At 40.8% G+C, this 23,026-nt stretch overlaps 1 protein-coding gene across 6 annotated transcripts in view; it reads right to left on the minus strand.

The window, feature by feature from the left end:
- The window catches only part of COL4A4 (collagen type IV alpha 4 chain), a 149,007-nt gene that overhangs the window by 54,892 nt on the left and 71,089 nt on the right, over window positions 1–23,026 (minus strand). For all 6 annotated transcript variants that reach the window (XR_011254685.1, XR_011254686.1, XM_069578394.1 and 3 more), the window contains exons 20-28: window positions 20,320–20,484; window positions 15,579–15,668; window positions 14,425–14,588; window positions 8,895–8,967; window positions 7,616–7,722; window positions 6,511–6,694; window positions 5,044–5,112; window positions 2,686–2,793; window positions 1,982–2,200 (exon numbers count right to left, since the gene is read on the minus strand). Coding sequence is in view for 4 of the 6 variants with exons in the window: in XM_069578394.1 (XP_069434495.1) it covers window positions 1,982–2,200; window positions 2,686–2,793; window positions 5,044–5,112; window positions 6,511–6,694; window positions 7,616–7,722; window positions 8,895–8,967; window positions 14,425–14,588; window positions 15,579–15,668; window positions 20,320–20,484 (1,179 nt within the window). In the remaining 2 variants the exon portion in view is untranslated. The remainder of the gene's footprint in view (window positions 1–1,981; window positions 2,201–2,685; window positions 2,794–5,043; window positions 5,113–6,510; window positions 6,695–7,615; window positions 7,723–8,894; window positions 8,968–14,424; window positions 14,589–15,578; window positions 15,669–20,319; window positions 20,485–23,026) is intronic.

The raw sequence follows: 23,026 nt of genomic DNA on the forward strand, positions 1-23,026 counted from the left end.
AAATAAAAAAAAAATGTAGCTCTTCCTGATTTTAATTAACCTCTAAAATTGCAGCAGTCCTTCCACCAAATATCCACACTGCTTACACACCCTGTGTGCATTGTCTGAATTTGCATTTTGTAAGTGATTTCATCACTGGAACTCTCAAATTTTTATATATTGAGAAGACAATACCATCATTTTCAGGAGGGGGAAAAAGTCTTCCATAATTCTGTATTCTAACCTAAAAATCTATTTTACTGTTTCAAGTTTTCATTGTATTTTGGTTTATGTGATTGCATTTTTAAAATAGTAATCACAGAGCACTTTCAGTTGTTGGATTATTTTACATTGCAAGTTAATATGCAAATATTTTCCATTTGATTGTAGCCTTTACAGATATAATTTTAATTGTTAATGCTGCTCAATTGCTAAGTCACGTCCGACTCTTTTGCAACTGCACAGACTGTATGTAGCCTTGCAAGGTCCCTCTGTCTCTGGGATTCTCCAGGCAAGAACACTGGAATTGGTTGCCATTTCCTTCTCCAAGGTATCTTCCCAACTCAGGAATCAAACCCATGTCTCCTGCATCTCCTGTGTGGCAGGCAGATTCTTTATTACTGAGCTACCCGGGAAACATTAATTGTTATAGCTGAATAGTATACCTTTGAGCATGGTATGTGAGCATGTGTGCAGGTATATATATTACTTTACTGTTTTCAACTGTTCCCCTATTGTGGATAATACTACAACAGTATTTTCATATTAACTTTCACATTCTGTTGAACACTTTCCTTAAATACATCTCATAAGTGAGATAGTGGGATTACTGGGTCAAAATTATTTTCATTGACTCACATAATGTATTATCCTGTTCTGTTCCAATTAAGTGGGTTTCTGTTTATGAATGTTTCTGGTTTAGGTGGCTCAGATGGTAAAGCCTCTGTCTACAACGCGGGAGACCCGGGTTCGAGCCCTGGGTTGGGAAGATACCCTGGAGAAGGAAATGGCAATCCACTCCAGTACTATTGCCTGGAAAATCTCATGGACAGAGGAGCCTGGCAGGCTGCAGTCTATGGGGTCACAAAGAGTTGGACACGACTGAGCGACTTCATTTCTTCATTGAATAAGCTCCTTGAGGACAAAGAATGTGACTTATTCCCTGGCCCTCCATCTTCCCTGTACCATTGTATAGTACTGTCCTGGGTACCTATTAAATACAGGCCCACCCACTGTTAGAAAAGAACTAGAAAGTGTTTGTGAAAGTCTGGTCTGGGGTCCACTTTTGGTCATCAGCCTTCAGGGACTAAAGTTCAGACTGGAGTGCTGGGTTCCATGCAATTCTGATGCTATGAATCACTTTCTGAGACTGGAGCCCCAAAGACAATGATGTTAATGACCCCTACCCCTACCTTGGGTTATTTTTAAGTACATTAAAATCTGAAAGCCTCTGCTGGGGATCCTGAAGAATCCAAAGTGATTTCAGAAAAGAATGTGAATCAGTGCCAGGGGCCATCTCCCTGTCTTCAGTTTCTCTGCCCTGCCCCGTAGCCCTGCTGGAATGAAAGTCCCTCCAGCCTGTCACCTGTCCACTTAATACGGCATGCCTCTTACACGCATCTGCTGTAAAATGCCATGCATCTGCTGGCATTCTGCCCTGCTCTCTCTCAGCCAGGCAAGGGCAGTGGGAGGGTCACAGGGTCCCTACTCCTCAGCACTCAAGAACTGTTCTGAGTCCAAAGCAGGAGGACATCTGGTAGCCACTGGATCAGACTGAACTGACTGAGCCACAGTAAGATGGGTTCAAAATCAACCAATAAAATGCAGAGGCAACCCTGGGGATGCAGGTTATTAGAAATGAGCCACTGCCTATAGATGAGGCAAGACGCTCGAGTGAGCCTTTAACATGCTAGATTTTTAAGGTGAAACAGTCTAGACAATCTTCAGGGACCTGTTCAGGGACTTGGCTTTATGGACCGAGGGGACAGTGCAGCCTCCATACCTGCGGTCCCTGGATGCCCGGCATCGCCTCTGAGTCCTTTGGACCCTGGTGCTCCTGGAAGACCGCTCTTTCCTGGGAGTCCTGGGTAGCCGATAGCAGGATCTCCTGGGGGTCCTTTCTGACCAGTCACTCCAGGTGAACCTGGAGCGCCTGGGGGCCCAATAGGGGAGGACCCCTTTTCACCTCCCAAACCTGGTTCTCCTGTATCACCACGGAAACCTATCCAACAGAAAAGTGTTTAAATTTTTACACGTACAAATATAAAATCAACACACGTGTAAGAATACTACTTTAATTAAAAACATATTATTTTAAAATACAGGGGTACTTACTAAAATTAAAGGGAAACTTAATAAGCAATATTTGGGGTTTTTGTTGTTGAAAAATAAATCATAACTGTGTTTCCTATAAGCCAATGATGTTTCCATATTGCTTTCATTTACTGGCAAACTGTCTAGACTGACCAGTTTCTAACAACATAGACCAATAATAGCCTATAACTCATGCTCCAGGCTTAAGGAGCCCTGAAAAGTCACAAAAGTATCATAACTCAGAAGTTATCAAAACATAGCTAAGTGCTTAATGTATTAAAAAAAAAAACAAACCCATTCCCCACTCACGTACAGGTCCCTGGGCCATTTGCTGACTGTGATCACCCAGTTTAGAGGTATCCAGACATTTCTAAATGAAAAGCTCTTATTTACCAGGTGGACCAGGTCTTTCTGAGATTCCTGGTTTGCCACGTTGACCCTTTTGCCCATCCAAACACCTCAGCCCAGGAGCACCCCGATGACCTGGAAGTCCCTTTGGACCTAAACAATAACAACAAACACAGACTCAGTAAAACACAAAGCAAATGAGAACAAAATAAGATGACTTAAAAAAAAAACCCAAAACTATGTTAAATCTTTCTTAGGATATTTTTACTTTATGGAAGTAAAAGTGTTGCCTGCATTTGCCTGATCAGTTGCTCAGTTGAGTGTGACTCTGTGACCCCGTAGACTGTAGCCCCCTAGGCTCCTCTGTCCATGGGATTTTCCCAGCAGGAACATTGGAGTGGGTTACCATGCCCTCCTCCAGGGGATCTTCTCGACCCAGGAATCGAACCCACATCTCCTGTGTCTCCTGCATTGCAGGCAGACTGATTACCGCTGAGCCACCAGGGAAGCTCTAGCCATATTTATATAATCATTTTATGTCATGTGCTCTAAACCGTATTTCACAGAGATGTGTATTAAGTTCATTTCTCAGAAGCCATACACTAAAGATTGTACACCACCATTCAGATGAACTTTTTGGTACCTTCCCACGCTGAGTCTCAAACACAAATACATGAGTACAACCTTCCTTCTAAGAGGACAGAGGTGGTGGCCAGTGGGTAGCTTGATGAGAAAACACCAGAATAAAGACCAGATCCATTTCCCTGCATTTACTATTTGCCCTCATATGAAGTACAGGCAAAAAGTACCTGCAAAAGGAATTGAGTTTTTAAAAACTTTCTCTGATTTCTTACTAGGAGCTATCTCAGCTAAAATAACTTAAAAATTATGGATTTCAAAGGAGTTAACAACTGCTAACTGAAACTCTGAGTGTTCACTTCCCTTGAGGCTGAAGCTGCTGAAAGTAATCATCAGCATTTTTTTTATCCATCCTTAGGGGCTTCCCTGGTGGCTCAGAAGGTAAAGAATCTGCCTGCAACGTGGGAGACCCAGGTTTGATCCCCAGGTCAGGAAGATCCCCTGGAGAAAGAACGGCTACCCACTCCAGTATTCTTGCCTGGAGTATCTCATGGACAGAGAAGCCTGGCAGGCTACAGTTCATGGGATCACAAAGTCGGATACAACTGAGTGACAAATATATCTATCCATGACAGTACCATTCAATGCGAAAATGAGCATTCAGTGAATCAACCAACAATTCTTCACTCCACAGATACAAAATTACACCTCCACAAGCTACCGTCTTGTGGTGGGTGGCCTATATGTCCCATACTTTGATCTGGGGCTTGGTCACGTGATTTGCTTTGGCCAAAAGGATCCTAACAAACACCATGAAGTAATGAGAGGTATGAAGTGTGCCGCTGAAGCTGGCCCCCACCCTCTTGCATTTCTGCAGCCACAGGAGCAGGGCACACCCTGGCACCGCAGAGAGGTAGGTACATGTTGCAGACCTGATCTGACCTGGAGCCAGGGACCAAGTCAATAGAGATCATCTGAGTCAGCTACAGACCCATATGAGAGAAAATAAATATGACTTATTAAGCCTACTGCAATTTGGAGGTTGTTACACATTATTGGGGTGCAAGCTAGCGGTTACAGAGGGCAATAAAAGGTCATTCATCATTCAACCTTTAAACAATTTCTGCAGTGACGTAGAACAAAAAGGTGACCTCTAGTGGCTATGCTAGTACTTAATGGATCAATTTAAGTGAACTCTGAATAAATATTGGGTTGGCCGAAAAGTTTGTTCAGGTTTTTCTAAAAGATGTTATAAATTTTTTGGCCCACTCAGTATAAAAGAATTAGGAAAAAAATCCCTTATATAAATTTTGGGTTAAATTCAGCTATAAATAAGTGATTGAGTCAAGTGATATGATTGTATAAAAGTATAGTTGGGGTGTAATGTGTGGGCATTTCTCAGAATGTCTCTATTCAGAAAGCTGGGTCTTTTGGACAGCAGAATAGAGTAAAATTTAAAATTAGTAAGCAACTTTTTCACTCTCTGGGCAGAGGTAAAGAAAAGACAGAGTTGTAAAATGTTTAGTTTTTGTCTTAAAAGGGCAGTAAGTTTTGCTGATATGTGATCAAATTAAGGTAAATTTTGCTGCACAGAAATATTATTCAGAGTGTGTTCGGTAGACAGGGGACTTAGGGGCAATGCCTACAAATCCTGTTTCCCCAGAGTCCCTCAAAACTTTATAATCAGGGTAGAAATAGCCTGAACTTTATAATCAGGGTAGAAATAGCCTGAAGAACTCCCTGAGGACTTGCTATTGGTTTATCTGGCTTGCAGGTTCTTTTACTCTGAGAATGTGTATGACAGGAACTTCCCCTTGACAGTACCTGGAGGACCATCAAAACCTGGAGGGCCTGGCCTCCCAGGGTATGTTACATTACAAGGAATTGTATCACCTGGAATGAAAAAAAAAAAAGTGACAGTCATACAATTGATAGACCAATGCAAGTCTCAATAACAGCTTGATCAAAATGCTTTTTCATACAGAAAATGTGACATTCAAAAGAAAAAAAGACTCCCGGCCATCATTAGGTCACTTGAATTACTTTTATTTTGAATTTCCAGAAGATCTATCCTGAAATCTGAACTTCAACTGACAGAACAGTAATAAACAGAAGGAGAATAAGGAAAATGTTGATTCTAAGAAATAGTTTAATTAATAACATATAGAAAATAATAAATTTATAGGTCCATGGATGCCTAATATAGTGGAGTCAGAAGCTCTGATAAATCACAAAACAGTAGTAAGCATCCTACACTGAGATTCCAAGATTTGGCTCTGGATATAGAGGAACTGTACCCAAAGAAAAATAGACTGGGCAAGAGATTAATTAAAAAATGCCATTTTTTGAGGGCCTGCCATGTTTCAAATATATTCTCTCTCTCTTGTTTTCCTAATGACTCTGCAATGTGGTTTTTGTCATCCCTCATTTTATTTAGTGAAAAAAAAACTTCAAAGTTGTGCCTCTGAGTTCTCTTCTCCTTTAAAACGCAATGTTCCCCTTTTAATAGAAATTATATCTCCTAATGTATTACACTAAATGCTGTCAAATAAAAAATGAACCACATGAATAAAAATCATGCTAGATGATTTTGATGGTCACAGACCATAATCTTAATCCATATCAAGTTTTGAGGTATTTGTCTTTCTATGTCATCAAAACAAGACCCAAAGATATTATTATATTATAAAATTCCACAATTAACCATGTAACCCAAGACACATGTACATATTACAAAAGAGAAAATCTTAAATGAATCTTTTTCCAAGTTTTTAAAAGTTTTCAGCTGTAAAACTACAAATCATTTTCTTGTTTGGAACTCAAATAACTGTCAAATATAGTTAAAAGACCTTTTTTTTTTCTCCCTGGAATGCTTACAAATGGGTTTTCATGGGCAATACTGTATTTTCAAATGAAATGTTGGTTTTGTTTTTTATTAAAATACTACAAATTATCTCAAAAGACTGTAAAAAAGAGAGATTTTGAATATATACACGTATGTAATTTTAACACAGTCAGATTGTCCACAGAGATATGGAGAAATGAATGAAAGGCAAGTTGCCAAACCAGTAAAACAGCAAAGACAGCTCAGCATTTTAAAGACTTGTTTTAAATATTGATTGTGCTGTAATGTTTTTATTTGTTTGACAACATTCAAGGTTTGAACAGCAACTTGTAGGCATTTTATTTTAGAGGTTCTGCCACAGCTATAATATCTCTGCTCAGAAGAGAGGCTCACTTTAATTTCCATAATTGCACCTGACATTCTGCCACAAGAACATTGAAAGTTACCTTTCTGACCCTTCCGACCATCAGGACCCCTGTTGCCTGGCCAGCCTGGAGCTCCTGGTTGCCCTCTCTCTCCTGGGGGGCCAGGAAATCCCAGGCCTGGGGGCCCCCTAGGTCCCGCTCTGCCAGGGGGTCCTGGCGGTCCAGGAGGCCCTTTATCACCTGGGGCCGCATCTTCGTGATCACCCTGGGAACATTTGCATCACAAGTCAATCATCAGTCTTTGAAAGGCCATGAACACAAAGCTATCATTGTCACCATAGGCTACAGAAACACATGCAGAAAGCCAGCGATTCCAGAAGTTACTTAATAGCAAGTGTAATTTAAAGTGTTTAACCTAGATTTTTTACAGACATATACAGCATTATGTTCCTCAGGCGTGTGTGTTATGCCTCAAATACAGAAAGTTATGTGTGTAACATCTTTTATTTTTAAAGATTTTTTGATGTGGGCCATTTTTAACATCTTTATTGAATTTGTTACAATATTGCTTCTGTTTTCTGTTTTGGTTTTTTGGCCCCGAGGTATGTGGGATCTTAGTTCCCTGACAAGGGATCGAACCCATATCCCCTACATTATGTCTCATAGTCTTTTCTTAGGAATTTCATTAGCTACATGTAATCTCCCTCCAAAGCATGTTTGAAAAATGCAGAAATGCCATTTATTCGTGGGACCCTGCATCAGCCACTGTGTCCACCCAGCGGATCTGCACTAGTGCCTCCTTTCTTGTTTGCCACTTTGCTTCTCCATCAGGAAACAGAACTGAAGGCAATTCTCAGGACCTGCGTGTATCCGCCACCCTACAGAGTCAACTGAACAGACCTGAAACCAGTGGGGGCTTCACAGAGACACGGGTCCCAGAAGGAAATAAACACCGTGAAAATAATACAAAGACTAGAGACAGAACGTCTTGCCGTGATGAACCACCACTCAGGATCTTAGACCATCTGCAATATGCCGTATCTTTATAACAGCCATCTTCTGGTGGCAGGAAATCAAAGGTGACTCTGATTTGTAGCATGTTGACACTCTACTGAGTTTAGCTTCTTAAACCGGGATGCTTTGTGACCGTATGAGTGAAACTCTACTGCAGGAGAATTATACATACAGGCAGCCCTGGGTCTCCCTTTTCTCCAGCATATCCATCTCGACCGTGTTGTCCCTCCTGCCCTGGAAGTCCAGGGGGCCCATCAGGCCCTCTTTCTCCTTTGTGTCCTGGGAACAAAGGCCAAAAGATTTAAGTCCTTCTCAGCAGTGAGCAAAGGTGAAAGGAAACAAAGGACTAAAAATAAAGGCAATGACCTTGACTCTGCCTGGGCAGGTAGAGATTCCCTGGAGTGTCTCAGCTGACTAAAGTCACACAAAGACGATCATGGAAAAATCAGAGGGGAGACTGACAGTGGTCAAACCCGCTGATTCTCTTATTTGAGAAGCGTTTCTTTTCTCATTCTGACAAGGAGATTGCGTGTGGAGGTGCCAGTCTCTACAGCATCTTCCTCAGCTTGTGATGTCAAACTTGGTACCCAGCCCTTGGCCATAGTTAGTGAATGGGGAAATGGTCCATGGTTGGGCATGTGCCCCAGGCTAATCCAATCCTTCCTGGACTTTTTTCCCTAACTGGAGCAAAAAGAAGTTGAGCTCTCTTTCACCTCTGGTCATGAACTTGGAGCCGCCTGCGGTCACGTACCCATAGCCCAGAGAAAACCAGATGGGGAGAAAATGCAGACGGCACAATGAAAGATACAAGAAGCCAAGACAGCCTTCCAATGCAGGCATCCCAGCGCAAATCATACATCTAACCTTTCAAATTTTTCTCAGGTAAGTCAATAAATTACTTCTCTAAAAACACTACTTCAAGCTGGGTTTCTGTCACTGACAACCAAAATATTCTTTAAAAAAAAAAATATTTATTTGACTTTGTTGGGTCATGTTTGTTGCAGCATTCAGGCTCAGTTGCGCTGCAGTATGTGGGATCTTAGTTCCCCAACCAGGAATCAAACTGGCCTCCCCTGCATTAGGAGGTGAAGTCTTAACCACTGGACCACCAGGAAAGTCCCCCCAAACTTTCTTGATTAATACAAGATACTACAGTGCAGTGAATAAACACTGGACAAGTCAAACGAGGCCTTGTTTCCATCAAACCCAATTCACAACAAAGAGGATTTGAGTATGTGACTAAGGGAGTATTTGTGTTTTCAGATAAGATACAGAGGATTTAGACTCAACATTCACAAGACTCTGAAGGGCAGGGAATATGTTTAAGCAATCTCAACAATCTCAAATCGAATTATAGAATTGATCTTAGGTCACAGGGAAAATTAATGCAAAAGAATGGTTCATACATCATTCATAAAATGGCAGGGAGCAAAGTGATTGATTATGCTCACCTTTCACTCTCGATACAACCATGTCACCTTTTTCTCCTTTGTTGCCAGGTAGTCCTGAGGCACCGGGTTTTCCCTTGGTGAAAAGAAGAACAAGTCAGTTTAATTGTAATGAGTCAAAAGTTATTTGAATACCTCCAACCTCTCTCCTCTTTCCTTCTAAATCACCTGTCCCAGATTCTAGTTTGGCACCATTGGTATCATTCTCTTTCCTCCCTGCCTTACAAAACTGAGGTTCTTGAACTGCATGTAAAACTGGTGGAATCTGAATAAACTCTGTACTAGGATCGATAGAAATCATTGTCAGTTTCTTGGTTTTGGCAATGTACTCTGTTTAAATAAGATATCACTGGGGGCTTCTCTGGTGGCTCAGTGGTAAAGAATCTGCCTGCCAATGCAAGAGACAGAGGTTCAATCCTTGGGTCCAGAAGATTGCCTGGAGGAGGAAATGGCAACCCACTCTAGTAGTCTCGCCTGTGAAATACTGTAGACAGGAGCTTGGTATGCTGCAGTCCATGGGGTCACAAAAGAGTCAGACACTACTTAGCGACTAACCAACAACAAGATATCATTGGGGGAAGCTGGGTGAAGGATTCATGGGACCTCTCTGTATGATTGTGCAACTTTTGGTGAGTCATAAAATAAAAGCATCTCAAAATAATTTATAATAAAAAAAATTCACTATTTTGGGTGTTGCAGTGTAGAATTGGGAGGAAAAGGCGGGGAGGTAACCACAAAAGCTGCCACTAGAGGGACCTCCCTGGTGAAAGTGAAGGTGTTAGTCACTCAGTGGTGTCCAACCAACCCAAGGACCACACCCAGGTCTTCTGCATTGCAGGCAAATTCTTTACCTTCTGAGCCACTAGGGACATCCCTGGTGGTCCAGTGGTTAAGACTCTGTGCTTCCAATGCAGAGAGTTCGATTCCTGGTCAGAGAACTAAGATCCCACATGCTGCAAGGTGTAGCCAAAAAATTTAACAATTAAAAAAAAAGAGCTGCCACTAGAGTTGAATGCAGACGTGAGGGATACAAGTTCCTAGGGATGAAAACAACTGTGATACTGATGAACACTGATGAACAAGAGAAGGCAAAATAAGAACACTTTCTGCAATCAATGTATTTCCACTTTATGACAAGTAAACAACTAATTTTGGCCAATGGGTTTATTATCTTTTGATCTCAACACTGCTCTGAGACTGGACTATTTGGGCCATGGTTTTGTAAGTGTTACGTATTATCAAATATTAAGCTATCTCAAAAATCTTTTATCCTACTTTTGGTATATTAGAATGACCAAGCATTACAGTAAATACAATTATAGAAACACACTGTACATAGCTTAAGGCCACTTATCTAATGACTTCAATAATCAAGAAACATAGACAAGAATCTGGAAGGAAGTAAAAATGACTAATGGAATATTTGCTTTGCTTATGCAGATGCTACTTTGCCTTATCTTCATAGAATCTAACAACATGCTCTGGCAGACTTCATTATCTTTTTGCTTGGTTTCTATGTTTGTGAGCAGTGAACTATGAAGGGGAGTAGAGGTGCCACTGGAAATAAGCACAATGGCAGCATCAGTGAGAGAAGAAACAGCCTAAAGTGTACACTACAGGTATCAAAATTAAAGTGGACCAAACGGTTGGGAGCCACTTAGTGTAAAGAAAATATCACTTTGCACACACCACTCAAAACTCCCCAAAATATCATTCTAGGACACCATCCTGTGTGTAATGATGTCCAGAAGGGAGAGCTGAAAAAAATTCTTTGTAGAAACAGACAAGAGAAGAGCTTTAGAAATCATAAAGTGGGAATATAGGTGAAGAGTCCGTTGTCTTAATTCTTCCTCTTACTGTCTATGCTAAGTCTAAAGTTAACAATGAGACTGGCCAAAGTGTATGGCAGACAGCATCCAATCCAAGAGTTGGTTAATGAAAATGTCCTTCTAGTACCTGAACTATCACGACAGAAAGCTATTCCCAGAGCACATGAACCAGTTTCTCTCCAGAAAGAGATTGACAGTGGCAAGCTTAAATAAACAAGACTGGGGTACCCTAAAGATCAAATTCACCCTGGGAGTCTAAACAGTTTACTTTTGCGACCCCATGGACTCTTTGCAACCCCATGGACTGTAGAACATCAGGCTCCTCTGTCCATGGGATTCTCCAGGCAAGAATATTGGAGTGGGTTGCCATTTCCTTCTCCAGGAAATCTTCCCGACCCAGGAATCGAATCCAGGTCTCCTGCATTGCAGGCAGATTCTTTACTGTCTGAGCCACCAGGGAAGCCCTACACTGTCACCCTAAAGATCAAATTCACCCTGGAGTCTGAGAAGTTTATTAGCCAGCACACTGGAGACTTAGGACAAACAGTTCTAATGCTCTGCAGGTGTAGAATTTTAAGTATTAGAGTCAGATCATAGACTTAGTTGAGCTAGTAAGGGGAAAAAAAAACATTACCAGCGCTGTGTTTGAATTTTGATGAAGAGATTTACTGAGAACCTACAAGTCGCCAGGCATTATTCTGGGTACAGAAGACACTATAGTTAACAAAACCATCTTGCCTTCATGGCCTTGGATTCCAGTGAAACAAATTGGAACCTAAAAAACTTCCAGGGCAAAGGTTAACACAACAACAAAATCTCAGCAGCAACAAAGAAGACCTCTCCGCCAGGCGTGTACCAGTTATTTTATACGAAGCCAGAGCAGGGACTTCAGCCGTTGATGCCCATCAGGGGGCTGTGCCCTTCTGAGAAGCAGGCAAAAGGGCATAGAGGAGACTAGAGCACCCCATCCTCTTATAGGCACGACCACCTCTCAGCTTGTGGCAGCAGCAGGAACACATTGACCTGTATTAATGAACTTCCAGTTTCTCAAAGGCAGCCACAGATCTCATATGAAGAATACAAAAAGAAAGACTGTGAGGATAAATCCAAAACTGCCAGAGGTTTAGCCCTTGTCAGTCTGTGATCTCTGGTTTGCCCTGCAGCTCCTCAGTCCCAGTGACCCTGGTCATCTGGTTCACTGGTGTGTGACAGCTTTCAATGCATGGCTGAACTGAATTCCTACTAACCCTGGAGGACAGCTGATGGGATATAGATTTTCCAGGAAGGCCGCAGAGATCACCAGTGTCAGAGTCGGGGTGTGAAGCTTGGTCCACGAGCTCCTAAGCCCTCTGCCTTGCACTAGAGCATCCTGGTGGGAAACTCCCATCCTAGGAAGTGCTCTCAGGCTGAGGCAATGAATTTAAAGCTTTGGTCCAATCACAGAGAAAAATGGCAGAGAACGTAAACCTATTTTTCTGTTTGGTACTTTGCCACCAACCTGTGGCTGCTGGGGCCAGGGATCAGCAGAAGAGAGATGTACGGAGGAACTGTGGGTCCTTTTATTCATCCCTCGCTCCCTCCTTTCCTTTCCTGTGCCCCATAGTGTGAACCTGGTCCCTAACTGTGATCCCAACTTGATGAATTTAATACACAGAAGTCATATGGACAGAAGCATATACAGAACAAAGACATCAGAAATATGGCCAGTTTAATAGAACATTGTAAATGAACTATACTTCAATATAAATTAAAAATTTAAAAACATTAAAGAGGTAAGCCCTGGAGAAACTGAATTACATAAACTTTTGCCAGGATAACCCTGGATGAACCTGTAATTCATAATCCAAGATGCTAGCTCTGAGAAGCAACTCAGTGTGAAGGCAGGAAAAAATTTAGAGTCAATAAAACCTTCACTAAGAAGATTAACGACACAGAAAAATGACTATGAAAAGAAGGTTGAATTAAAAAAATCAGACTATAAAATGCAAAATACTTAGTAATTACAGCCGCGTTCACTCAACATATGTGTATGAAGGATGTAGCTTCTCCTTGAGTTGACTTTGCTAATGTGACAACTGGGGTGTGGAAGAGTGAAACAAAAACCTTCACTTAAGGCTCTGAAACTGGGATCTTATTTTCCCAAGATTTCCTGAGGGAAATGGAAAAGAGTACACTGGGGCTGATGGTTGGGTCCCACGCCACCCCAAGATTAAGCCTCTGTAACAAAGGCTGTCTCCAGCCTCCAGAGGAGTGCCCTGGAGGGCACTGATATTCAGAGGGACAGCCTTAGCCCAGGGCACTTGTAACGGTCAGCAAATGAGTCACGGCAAAATCTCACCCACTCTCTGGCACAAAACATCATGTAAACCCTGACGGAGCCAATATTTATAGCTCCAGGCTGATTGCTCATCTGGATCCTTCACTTGAATCATCTCAGATTCTACTCAACACTTCCACTTGCTTGTCTAATTGGTGCCTGAAACTTAAAATGTGCCCAATGGCTCTGCATCCTTTCTTACCCCATGCTTACTCTTCACGCTGTCCCATCTCAGCTCCATCCTTCACTTCTCTACTTTTCATACCCCATGTCTGGTCTCACAGCCAGTCTGTTGGCTCTGTGGTCAAAATATATCTAGAATCCCTCCACACCCAACATTAATATGGAAACCTGTCCACCTTCATATTTCACCAAGATTACTGGAGCAATCACTCAGCTAAATCCTCCTACTTCCTCCCTTATCCTCTCTGCTGCTGCTACTGCTGCTAAGTCACTTCAGTCATGTCCGACTCTGTGCGACCCCACAGACGGCAGCCCACCAGGCTCCCCCGTTCCTGGGATTCTCCAGGCAGGAACACTGGAGTGGGCTGCCACTGCCTTCTCCAATGCATGACAGTGAAAAGTGAAAATGAAGTTGCTCAGTCGTGTCTGACTCTTCACAACCCCATGGACTGCAGCCTACGAGGCTCCTCCATCCATGGGATTTTCCAGGCGAGAGTACTGGAGTGGGGTGCCATTGCCTTATCCTCTCTGGTCTGTCCTTAACAAAGCTACCAGTGTGATACTGTTAAAACTAATGTCAGATTTATCCCTCCTTAAGATTCTCCACCAGCTGCTCCACGGCACTCAGAGTACAAGTCCTAAGCCAGCCCTTCTACAAAACCCTATGCTCTCCAACCCCTCCTAGCCTCCAGCCATTTCTTTGCCTTCATCTGCTACTCTGCCCCTCATTCTCTCCACTCAAAGCACACTGGATGGCAAGGGACTTTATTGCCGTCTACCATACGGTACGTTCACTTGTCTATCTGTCATGATGTGTGTATTCTCCCCACAGAGAAGGGGCCCCCGGAGGGCAGAGATTGTGTTCTGGTCCCTGCTGTATCTGGAATAGCACCTGGAACATAGTAGGTGCTCAATAAGCAATTGACTGAACAAATGAATGATGAATGGATGAATACAAGGACAGAGACAATTTTTTGCCATTAATGTACTTATAGATTCAAAACATATAATATATTGTAATTCAACTATACTTCAATAAAAATAAATTTTAAAACATAAAAAACATATACATCACATTATATATATTACAATATATACAATACATATATTAAAAACATATATATAGCAGTACAAATTAGAGAGAGGTACAACTGAATTACCACTCTGTTAAAAGATAAAAAAAAACAACTGGGAATTTACTCACTGGTAGCCCTGGAGATCCTTTGGCACCAGGAGGGCCTGGGGAACCTTTTTCTCCAAGCCACCCAGGGAGCCCCAAGTCTCCCTTACTCCCTTGCCTCCCAGGAGGCCCTGGAGGGCCTGGTGGGCCCATGGGACCAGGCTGGCAGGCACAGAGCCCTGAGCTCCCTAGACAGAGGATAAAAGGCAGCTTTGTTATATTTCCTGAATGAAATCCCAATAAAGTCCTTACTATACAAAACCAATAGTGTGAATAAGAACAAAAAGGGTCTGATGCACACAATTCTTATCGCAGACAACTGACAACATGGGATGGGGGCGGGGTACAGAGCATGATGCGGCGGTAGCTATGGTCTATGTGGGTGGACATATTGTTCTAGACAATGGGGTGTTCCGTGTCTTAAAAAATTCACCCTGGTAAAATCAAGGGGGAAAGCTAATGCTGAATTCTAATGCAGAAACTTTGAAGATAAGAAAATTTCTTATGTTTAAAAGTTTAGGTAGCTCTTATTTGGATCCTCCTTAAAAAATAATCTCTTAATTTGGTTCCTGCGGAAAAAAACAACTAAAATTGGTTAGAGTATAAACTTTGAACATTTAAAGAATCCAAATAAAATATGTAAAGAGGATTATTGACTGCACTGCATATCACAGCTGATAATTCACTAAATGCATTTTCTACTCATCAGGATTTTTAGTCTAAAAAATACCATTAGGATAATCAAATTGCTCAGCTCTCATACCTGCCTGACTCTGTCGGTCAAAAACGCACCAAACAATTTAGTGTAGAAACAGAGAGCTAGAGGCATTTGATGAATCTAGGAAAGATGGGACCCACAGAGAGAAATTGAAATTGAAGATCAAAACTGTCCTATCTCTGCTTTTTTCAAGGAATTGAGAGGATCTCTTGGAAAAGAGTCACCACTTTGAGACAAATCTCATGGCAGATGAATGTCTCCTTTATACTCTAAAATATGGATTTGACTTTTTGGCAAGGTCTAATCACATCACAAGCACACAATGAGTTAGGTACTCACAGGGGTAACTAAAGGGAGTAAAAAACCTAAATGAAAGGCCACACTGTACATGTCATATAATGCCCCCCAACCCTCCACATGCTGTTTTTTTTCTAGAAATTCTACTTGGAGGAATACTTGCCTTTTTCTCCTTTGGAGCCTCGTCTTCCTGGAGGACCCACTTTGCCTTTTATTCCTTGTGGTCCAGGTTGCCCAACAGTACAATATACAACTTCACAGTGGGATAGGGGAGTACAGAGAGAATCACACAACTTTTGTGAACATCTACTACCAAACAAGTAGAAGTATCTCTCATACTTCAATCATCCCCTTACCCCCATTCTTTCTTCCACTCCTTTCTTAAGATTCTTTCTCTCTGATATAAGAATATGTACACAAACAGACCATACAGTTGTCACAGCAAGCTTCTGGTACCATAACCACTGATTAAAACCATCCCTAATCTCAGCCCTAATTTAATGGGTTGTAGGGTAAGGTAGGGAATAAAAAAAACAAACAAATATACCAAAATAAAAGAAATAAAGTAAGAATCAGTGTATGGCACAGATCATTTTCCCCCATTCAATTATCAATAATTACCTAATAAAGAAAGCATAAAGCAGAGTTTATAAAAGCAAAAAGTCAGAGATATCTGATCAAAGATGACAGGTAAAGTACAAACAGTAAGTTCCTTATTCTCTCCAAACAGACAGTAAAAGAATATTATAAAATGACAGAATTCTTTAAGACAAAGAAACAGCAAGAGAAAGGAAACAACAGCAAAATATATATATATATATAAAGATTTAGCAGATTTTAAAAAGCTGAACTCCAAGCAGGCTGTGGGGGAAGTATAAAAAGAGCATAGCTGACTGAAAAATCTCTCCTAAAGCTCAGGAATTGGTACCTCTGAAGCAGAATGACAGTGAGGCCCCACACAGGTTGACTGGTCAAAGAAACAGCTAGTCAAGAACTCCTTCTTAAAAATTGCAGCAGGAAAAAACAAACTCCCTCAAATAAGAGAAAACAGACAATACAGTAAGAAGAAATCTTTAAAAAATAAACTATCTCATTTAAAAAGCAGATAAAGGAAGGCATTACCTGAGACGTGAACAGCTGCTGTAAAAAGATACATTAAGAGAGAACAACACCAACAACAAAATTCTCAGAAATTAAAAAAAAAAGATGGTTATGAAAGCAGAAATTTAAAAGTTCAGAAGCAGAGTTGGAATATGGAATTGAGGAAGTCTACCAGAAAGTGTTAGAAAAAATAAAAAGATGAAGATAATAGGTGAAAATTTGAAAAAGAGATGTGTAGGACTGATTCTGAAACAGACAAATATATTGAGTCCAGAAATAGAAAGTAAGAGGGCAAAAGCACAGAATATTTTCAAAAAAATTACTTCAAGACATTTTCCCAGAAATGAAGGATTTGTGTTCAGTTGAAACTGCTCTGACTGCCTGCAAATTTACCCACACTGAGGTAAATCACTGTGAAATTTATGGAGATTGAATACAAGGAAAAATTCCTAGAAGCTTTCAGAGAAAAAAGAGACTTTAAACAAAGGATCAACTATCTAAAGATTATTGAACTTCTTAGTAACAACACTAAAAAAAAAGAAAGAAAGGAAAATGCCTTCAAAAACCTGAAGGGAAAAATGATTGCAATCTTGAGTTTTATATTCAACCAAACTATCAATCAACTTTCACAGTAGAATAAAGGTATTTCAAATATCCCAAACTTATACACTTTCTCACAAAGCATAAAGAGAAAGTAAACCAACAGACAAGGCTGAAGAAAGAAGGGAAAATCACTAGACCATTCAAGTATGACCTAAATCAATCCCTTACAATTATACAGTAGAAGTGACAAATAGATTCAAGGGATCAGATCTGATAGACAGACTGCCTGAAGAACTATGGATGGAGGTTCATAATGTTGTACAGGCCATGATCAAAACCATCCCCAAGAAAAAGAAATTCAAAAAGGCAAAATGGTTGTCTGAGCAGGCCTTACAAATGGCTGAGAAAAGAAGAGAAGTGAAAGGCAAAGTAGAAAAGAAAAATATATCCAATTGAATGCAGAGTTCCAAAGAATGATTCCTTGGTGATCAATGCAAAGAAATAGAGGAAAACAAAAGAATGGGAAAGACTAGAGATCTCTTCAAAAACATTAGAGATACAAGGGAAATTTTTATGCAAAGATGGGCACCATAAAGGACGGAAATGGTATGAACCTAACAGAAGCAGAAGATATTAAGAAGAGGTAACAAAAATACAGAGAAGAACTATCCAAAAAAGATCTTAATGATCCAAAAAACCAAGATGGTGTGGTCACTCATCTAGAGCCAGACACCCTAGAATGCAAAGTCAAGTGGGCCTTAGGAAGCATCACTATGAACAAAGTTAGTGGAGGTGATGAAATTCCAGTTGAGCTGTTTCAAATCCTGAAAGATGATGCTGTGAAAGTGCTGCACTCAATATGCCAGCAAATTTGGAAAACTCAGCAGTGGCCACAGGACTGGAAAAGGTCAGTTTTCATTCCAATCCCAAAGAAAGGAAATGCCAAAGAATGCTCCAACTACTGCACAATTGCATTCATCTCACACGCTAGTAAAGTAATGCTCAAAATTCTCCAAGTGAGGCTTCAACAATACATGAACTGAGAACTTCCAGATGTTCAAGCTGGTTTTAGAAAAGGCAGAGGAACCAGAGATCAAACTGACAATATCTATTGGATCATCAAAAAAGCAAGAATTCCACAGAAACATCTACTTCTGCTTTATTGACCACGCCAAAGCCATTGACTGTGTGGATAACAGCAAACTGTGAAAATTCTGAAAGAGATGGAATACCAGACCACCTTACCTGCCTCCTGAGAAATCTGTATGCAGGTCAAGAAGCAACAGTTAGGACTGGACATGGAACAATGGACTGGTTCCAAATTGGAAAAGGAGTACGTCAAGGCTGTATACTGTCATCCTGCTTTTTTAACTTATATGCAGAGTACATCATGAGAAATGTCAGGCTGGATGAAGCACAAGCTGGAATCAAGATTGCTGGGAGAAATATCAATAACCTCAGATATGCAGATGATATCACCCTTTTGTTTGAAAGTGAAGGAATAAGAGCCTCTTAATGAAGGTGAAAGAGGAGAGTGAAAATACTGAATTAAAATTCAACATTCAGAAAATGAAGATCATGGCAGCTGGCCCCAGCACTTCATGGCAAATAGATGGGGAAACAATGGAAACAGTGACATACTTTATTTTCCTGGGCTCCAAAATCACTACAGATGGTGACTGCAGCCATGAAATTAAAAGGTGCTTACTCCTTGGAAGAAAAGCTATGACCAACCTAGACAGTGTATCAAAAAACAGAGACATTACTTTGCCCACAAAAATCCATCTAGTCAAAGCTATGGTTTTTCCAATAGTCATGTGTGGGTGTGAGAGTTGGATTATAAAGAAAGCTGAGTGCTGAAGAATTGATGCTTTTGAACTGTGGTATTGGAGAAGACTCTTGAGAGTCCCTTGGACTGTAAGGAGTCAAACCAGTCAATCATAAAGGAAATCAGTCCTGAATATTCATTAGAAGGATTGATGCTGAACATGAAGCTCCAATACTTTGGCAGCCTGATGTGAAGAACTGACTCACTAGAGAAGACCCTGATGCTGGGAAAGATTGAAGGCAGGAGGACAAAGGATGAGATGGTTGGATGGTATCACCAACTCGATGGACATGAGTTTGAGCAAGCTCTGGGAGCTGGTGATGGACAGGGAAGCCTGGTGTGCTGCAGTCCACGGGATCACAAAGAGTTGAATACGACTGAGTGACTGAACTGAACTAAAAGCGACTGAAGAAATATATGAGTTGTGGGGAGAAATGAACCCAAAGAAAGAGAGGCAGAGACAGACAGAGAGGTAGAGACACAATTCCTAGGATAACAATGAAGGAAGATCTCAAGGCAGGATCTTAGCATCAGCTTATGAAATTGGAAACTGACCTAACTTGAACAGTCATAAAGCTCCAGAAGAGATTTATTCAAAGAGATAACACTGGTAATGAGTTAGAATATATGGTTAAGAGATTTATGCAATTCTTGATGATTTGAGGTTGAATTAGCAATAAGTATATCAAAAACCAAGCAAACACACAAAAAGAATGTTAAGACAATTATTAACTAAATGCCATGCTGGGAAAGCACAAGAGTAATACATATTATTATATGACTAAACCAATGAGTAACATTTATACAATCCTTCAGTATAGATACTGAATATTTAACTAAAATAATGATGATAACTGTATTGATAGGTTGTAGAAATAGAAAATGTAAAAAAAAAAAAAAGAAAAGAAAATGTGCCTGTGTGGCAAGGAAAGAGAGACATTCATCTGTGGACAGGAAAGTCAAACGATAATGCTCAAACCGAAAAATTAGGAAATAGCGGCACATGTTTGCTAAATGGTCATACAAATAACAGAAGATTTAGCTAACTGTGTGGAAATAATTGCCCCTGGAGTGGACAGAATAGGAGATTCTGGGATGGATATTTTTCACAAAAGGCTTTATAGAGCTGTTTGACTCTTAAGTCTGGTCTGCATATGACTCATAAAACAAAAACTATTTTCAAAAAATAAAAACTGTGCTAATTTACAAAATTCTATCATCACACTTAAATTCTCAACCAAACATTTTCACATACTTTAATTGATGTGGTAGGTCAGTATCAGTTGACGTTTTTATATTGTTAATAATACTAACATGGCTTATAAAATATTGGACAACTTTTTAAAAATTTGGAAAGTCACATTTTCTGGATGATACTGCAAATATCAAATGCAATGTAAATGTTATGAAATGCGAATGAAGAGCACTTTACCATCTGATCCTGGAGGTCCCGGCAGTCCCGGCACCCCAGGCAGCCCGGTTGGTCCCTGGTTGCCTGGTTTTCCCGGAGCAGAATCAGCTCTCCCAGGAACACCAGCTGCCCCTGGAAATCCGGGGTGACCAGGAAACCCTCGTGGCCCAGGAGGTCCCGTCATGCCTCCAAGAGAAATCAAGAATGAAAACCACATCTACTTGGATAATCTCACATTAATACTCTCAAAAAATTTTTTCTGTGGAAAAAATAAAAATCAGTACATCTTTCTTCAGTTCAGTTCAGTTCAGTCGCTCAGTCGTTAGGCTGTGGAATTTTTTTAAGGAAAAAAAATTGCAGTTTAAAAATAACCAAGTAAAATAAAATAAAATAAAATAAAATAAAAATAACCAAGTATCCCAGCCATCAAAATGCCTCAACTCCTTTGAAACAAGAACACAAGTGGTAATAAGAAAGATTTGGGGAATCAAATTTTCTTACTTTTTGTCCTTTCTTTGGAATCATTGGGAAAGTAGTATATATTATTTAATTAAATTTACTTTTAAAATCTTTCCACCTTGATAATTTGATAGAACCTAAAAGACTCTGATGCTGGGAGGGATTGGGGGCAGGAGGGGAAGGGGACGACAGAGGATGAGATGGCTGGATGGCATCACTGACTCGATGGACGTGAGTCTGAGTGAACTCCAGGAGTTGGTGATGGACAGGGAGGCCTGGTGTGCTGCGATTCATGGGGTCGCAAAGAGTCAGACACGACTGAACGACTGAACTGAACTGAACTGAACCTGAACAAACATATCAACACATTCAGTGAATTAAAATATGAGCTCACAGAAAAACAAATACTATATGATATCATTTATACATGGGATCTAAAAAATACAGCAAACTACTGAATATAAAAAAAGGGAAGCAGATTTAAAGATATAGAGAACAAATTAGTAGTTACTGGAGGGAGAGCTTGGGGGGGGGCAATATTGGGGTAGGGAGTGACAAACTATTACGTATAACATAAGCTACAAAGATATATTGTACAAAATGGGGAATATAGCCAATATTTTATAATAACCATAACTGGCACATAATCCTTAAAATTGTGAAGCACTATACTTGCTCCTTGGAAGAAAAGTTATGACCAACCTAGACAGCATGTTAAAAAGCAGAGACATTACTTTGCCCACAAAGGTCCATCTAGTCAAAGCTATGGTTTTTCCAGTAGTCATGTATGGATGTGAGAGTTGAACTATAAAGAAAGCTGAGCACTGAAGAGTTGATGCTTTTGGACTGTGGTGTTGAAGAAGACTCTTGAGAGTCCCTTGAACAGCAAGGAGATCCAACCAGTCCATCCTAAAGGAAATCAGTCCTGAATACTCATTGGAAGGATTGATGCTGAAACTGAAAGTCCAATACTTTGGCCTCCTGCTGCAAAGAACTAACTCATTAGGAAAGACCCTGATGCTGAGAAAGATTTAAGGCAGGAGAAGGAGAGGATGACAGAGGATGAGATGGTTGGATGGCATCACCAACTCAATGGACATGAGTCTGAGTAAACTCTGGGAGTTGGTGACAGACAGGGAGGCCTGGCGTGCTGCAGTCCATGGGGTTGCAAAGAGTCAGATACGACTGAGCAACTGAACTGACTGACTGATACTGTACACCTATAACTTGTAATACTGTACAGCAACTATACTTCAATAAAATTTTTAAATAAGGAGAAAATAAATGAGGTAATGCATTAAATCATGCAGATAGGCATCTGTGTGTGTGTGTGTGTGTGTGTGTGTGTGTGTGTGTGTTAGTCGCTCAGTCGTGTCTGACACTTTGCAACCCCATGGACTGAAGACCGTCAGCCTCCTCTGTCCATGGGATTCTCCAGGCAAGAACACTGGAATGGGTTTCCATTTCCTTCCCAGGGGATATTCCTGACTCAGGAATCGAGCCCAGATCTCCTGCATTGCAAGTGGATACTCTACCATCTGAACTCTTAGGGTAGCCCTCAGATAGGTATCTAGCATATAATTTTAAGCACTTTGTTTGTATAATTATCATTGACTAGGAGAAGGCAATGGCAACCCTCTCCAGTCCTCTCGCCTGGAAAATCCCATGGACGGAGGAGCCTGGTGGGCTGCAGTCCATGGGGTCGCTAAGAGTCGGACACAATTGAGTGACTTCACTTTCACTTTCATGCATTGGAGAAGGAAATGGCAGCCCACTCCAATGTTCTTGCCTGGAGAATCCCAGGGATGGGGGAGCCTGATGGGCTTCCATCTATGGGGTCGCACAGTTGGACATGACTGAAGCGACTTAGCAGCAGCAGCAGCAGCAGTATGAGCAGCATACTCATAGCTGCATGCTGCATACTCATAGCTGCAGCAGGAGCAGCAGCAGCAGCTCCATATAAGCAGCAATATGCTTATATGGAAATAGTCTTCTAATGTTTACGCTCAAATTAAATGGGGAGCATACTTTCTTAACACAGCCAAAAACTGGACTGATATAATTATCTATGTAGAGGTAAAATACTATAACCATGTAGCTTGGTGGAAAGCAAAGAGATGCTAGATTTGAACCTAGCCTCTGTCTCTCCAACCACAGGTACCAAAGTAGGTTATGTAATTTATTTAATTCTCTACATCTTCCTCAGAGGCTTCTAATGAGGATCAAACAAAATAATCCACATAAGGACCTTAATGTAGTATCTGGCTAT

Source organism: Ovis canadensis, chromosome 2 (genome assembly GCF_042477335.2).
Source record: "Ovis canadensis isolate MfBH-ARS-UI-01 breed Bighorn chromosome 2, ARS-UI_OviCan_v2, whole genome shotgun sequence".
NCBI classification, from domain to species: Eukaryota; Metazoa; Chordata; class Mammalia; order Artiodactyla; family Bovidae; genus Ovis; species Ovis canadensis.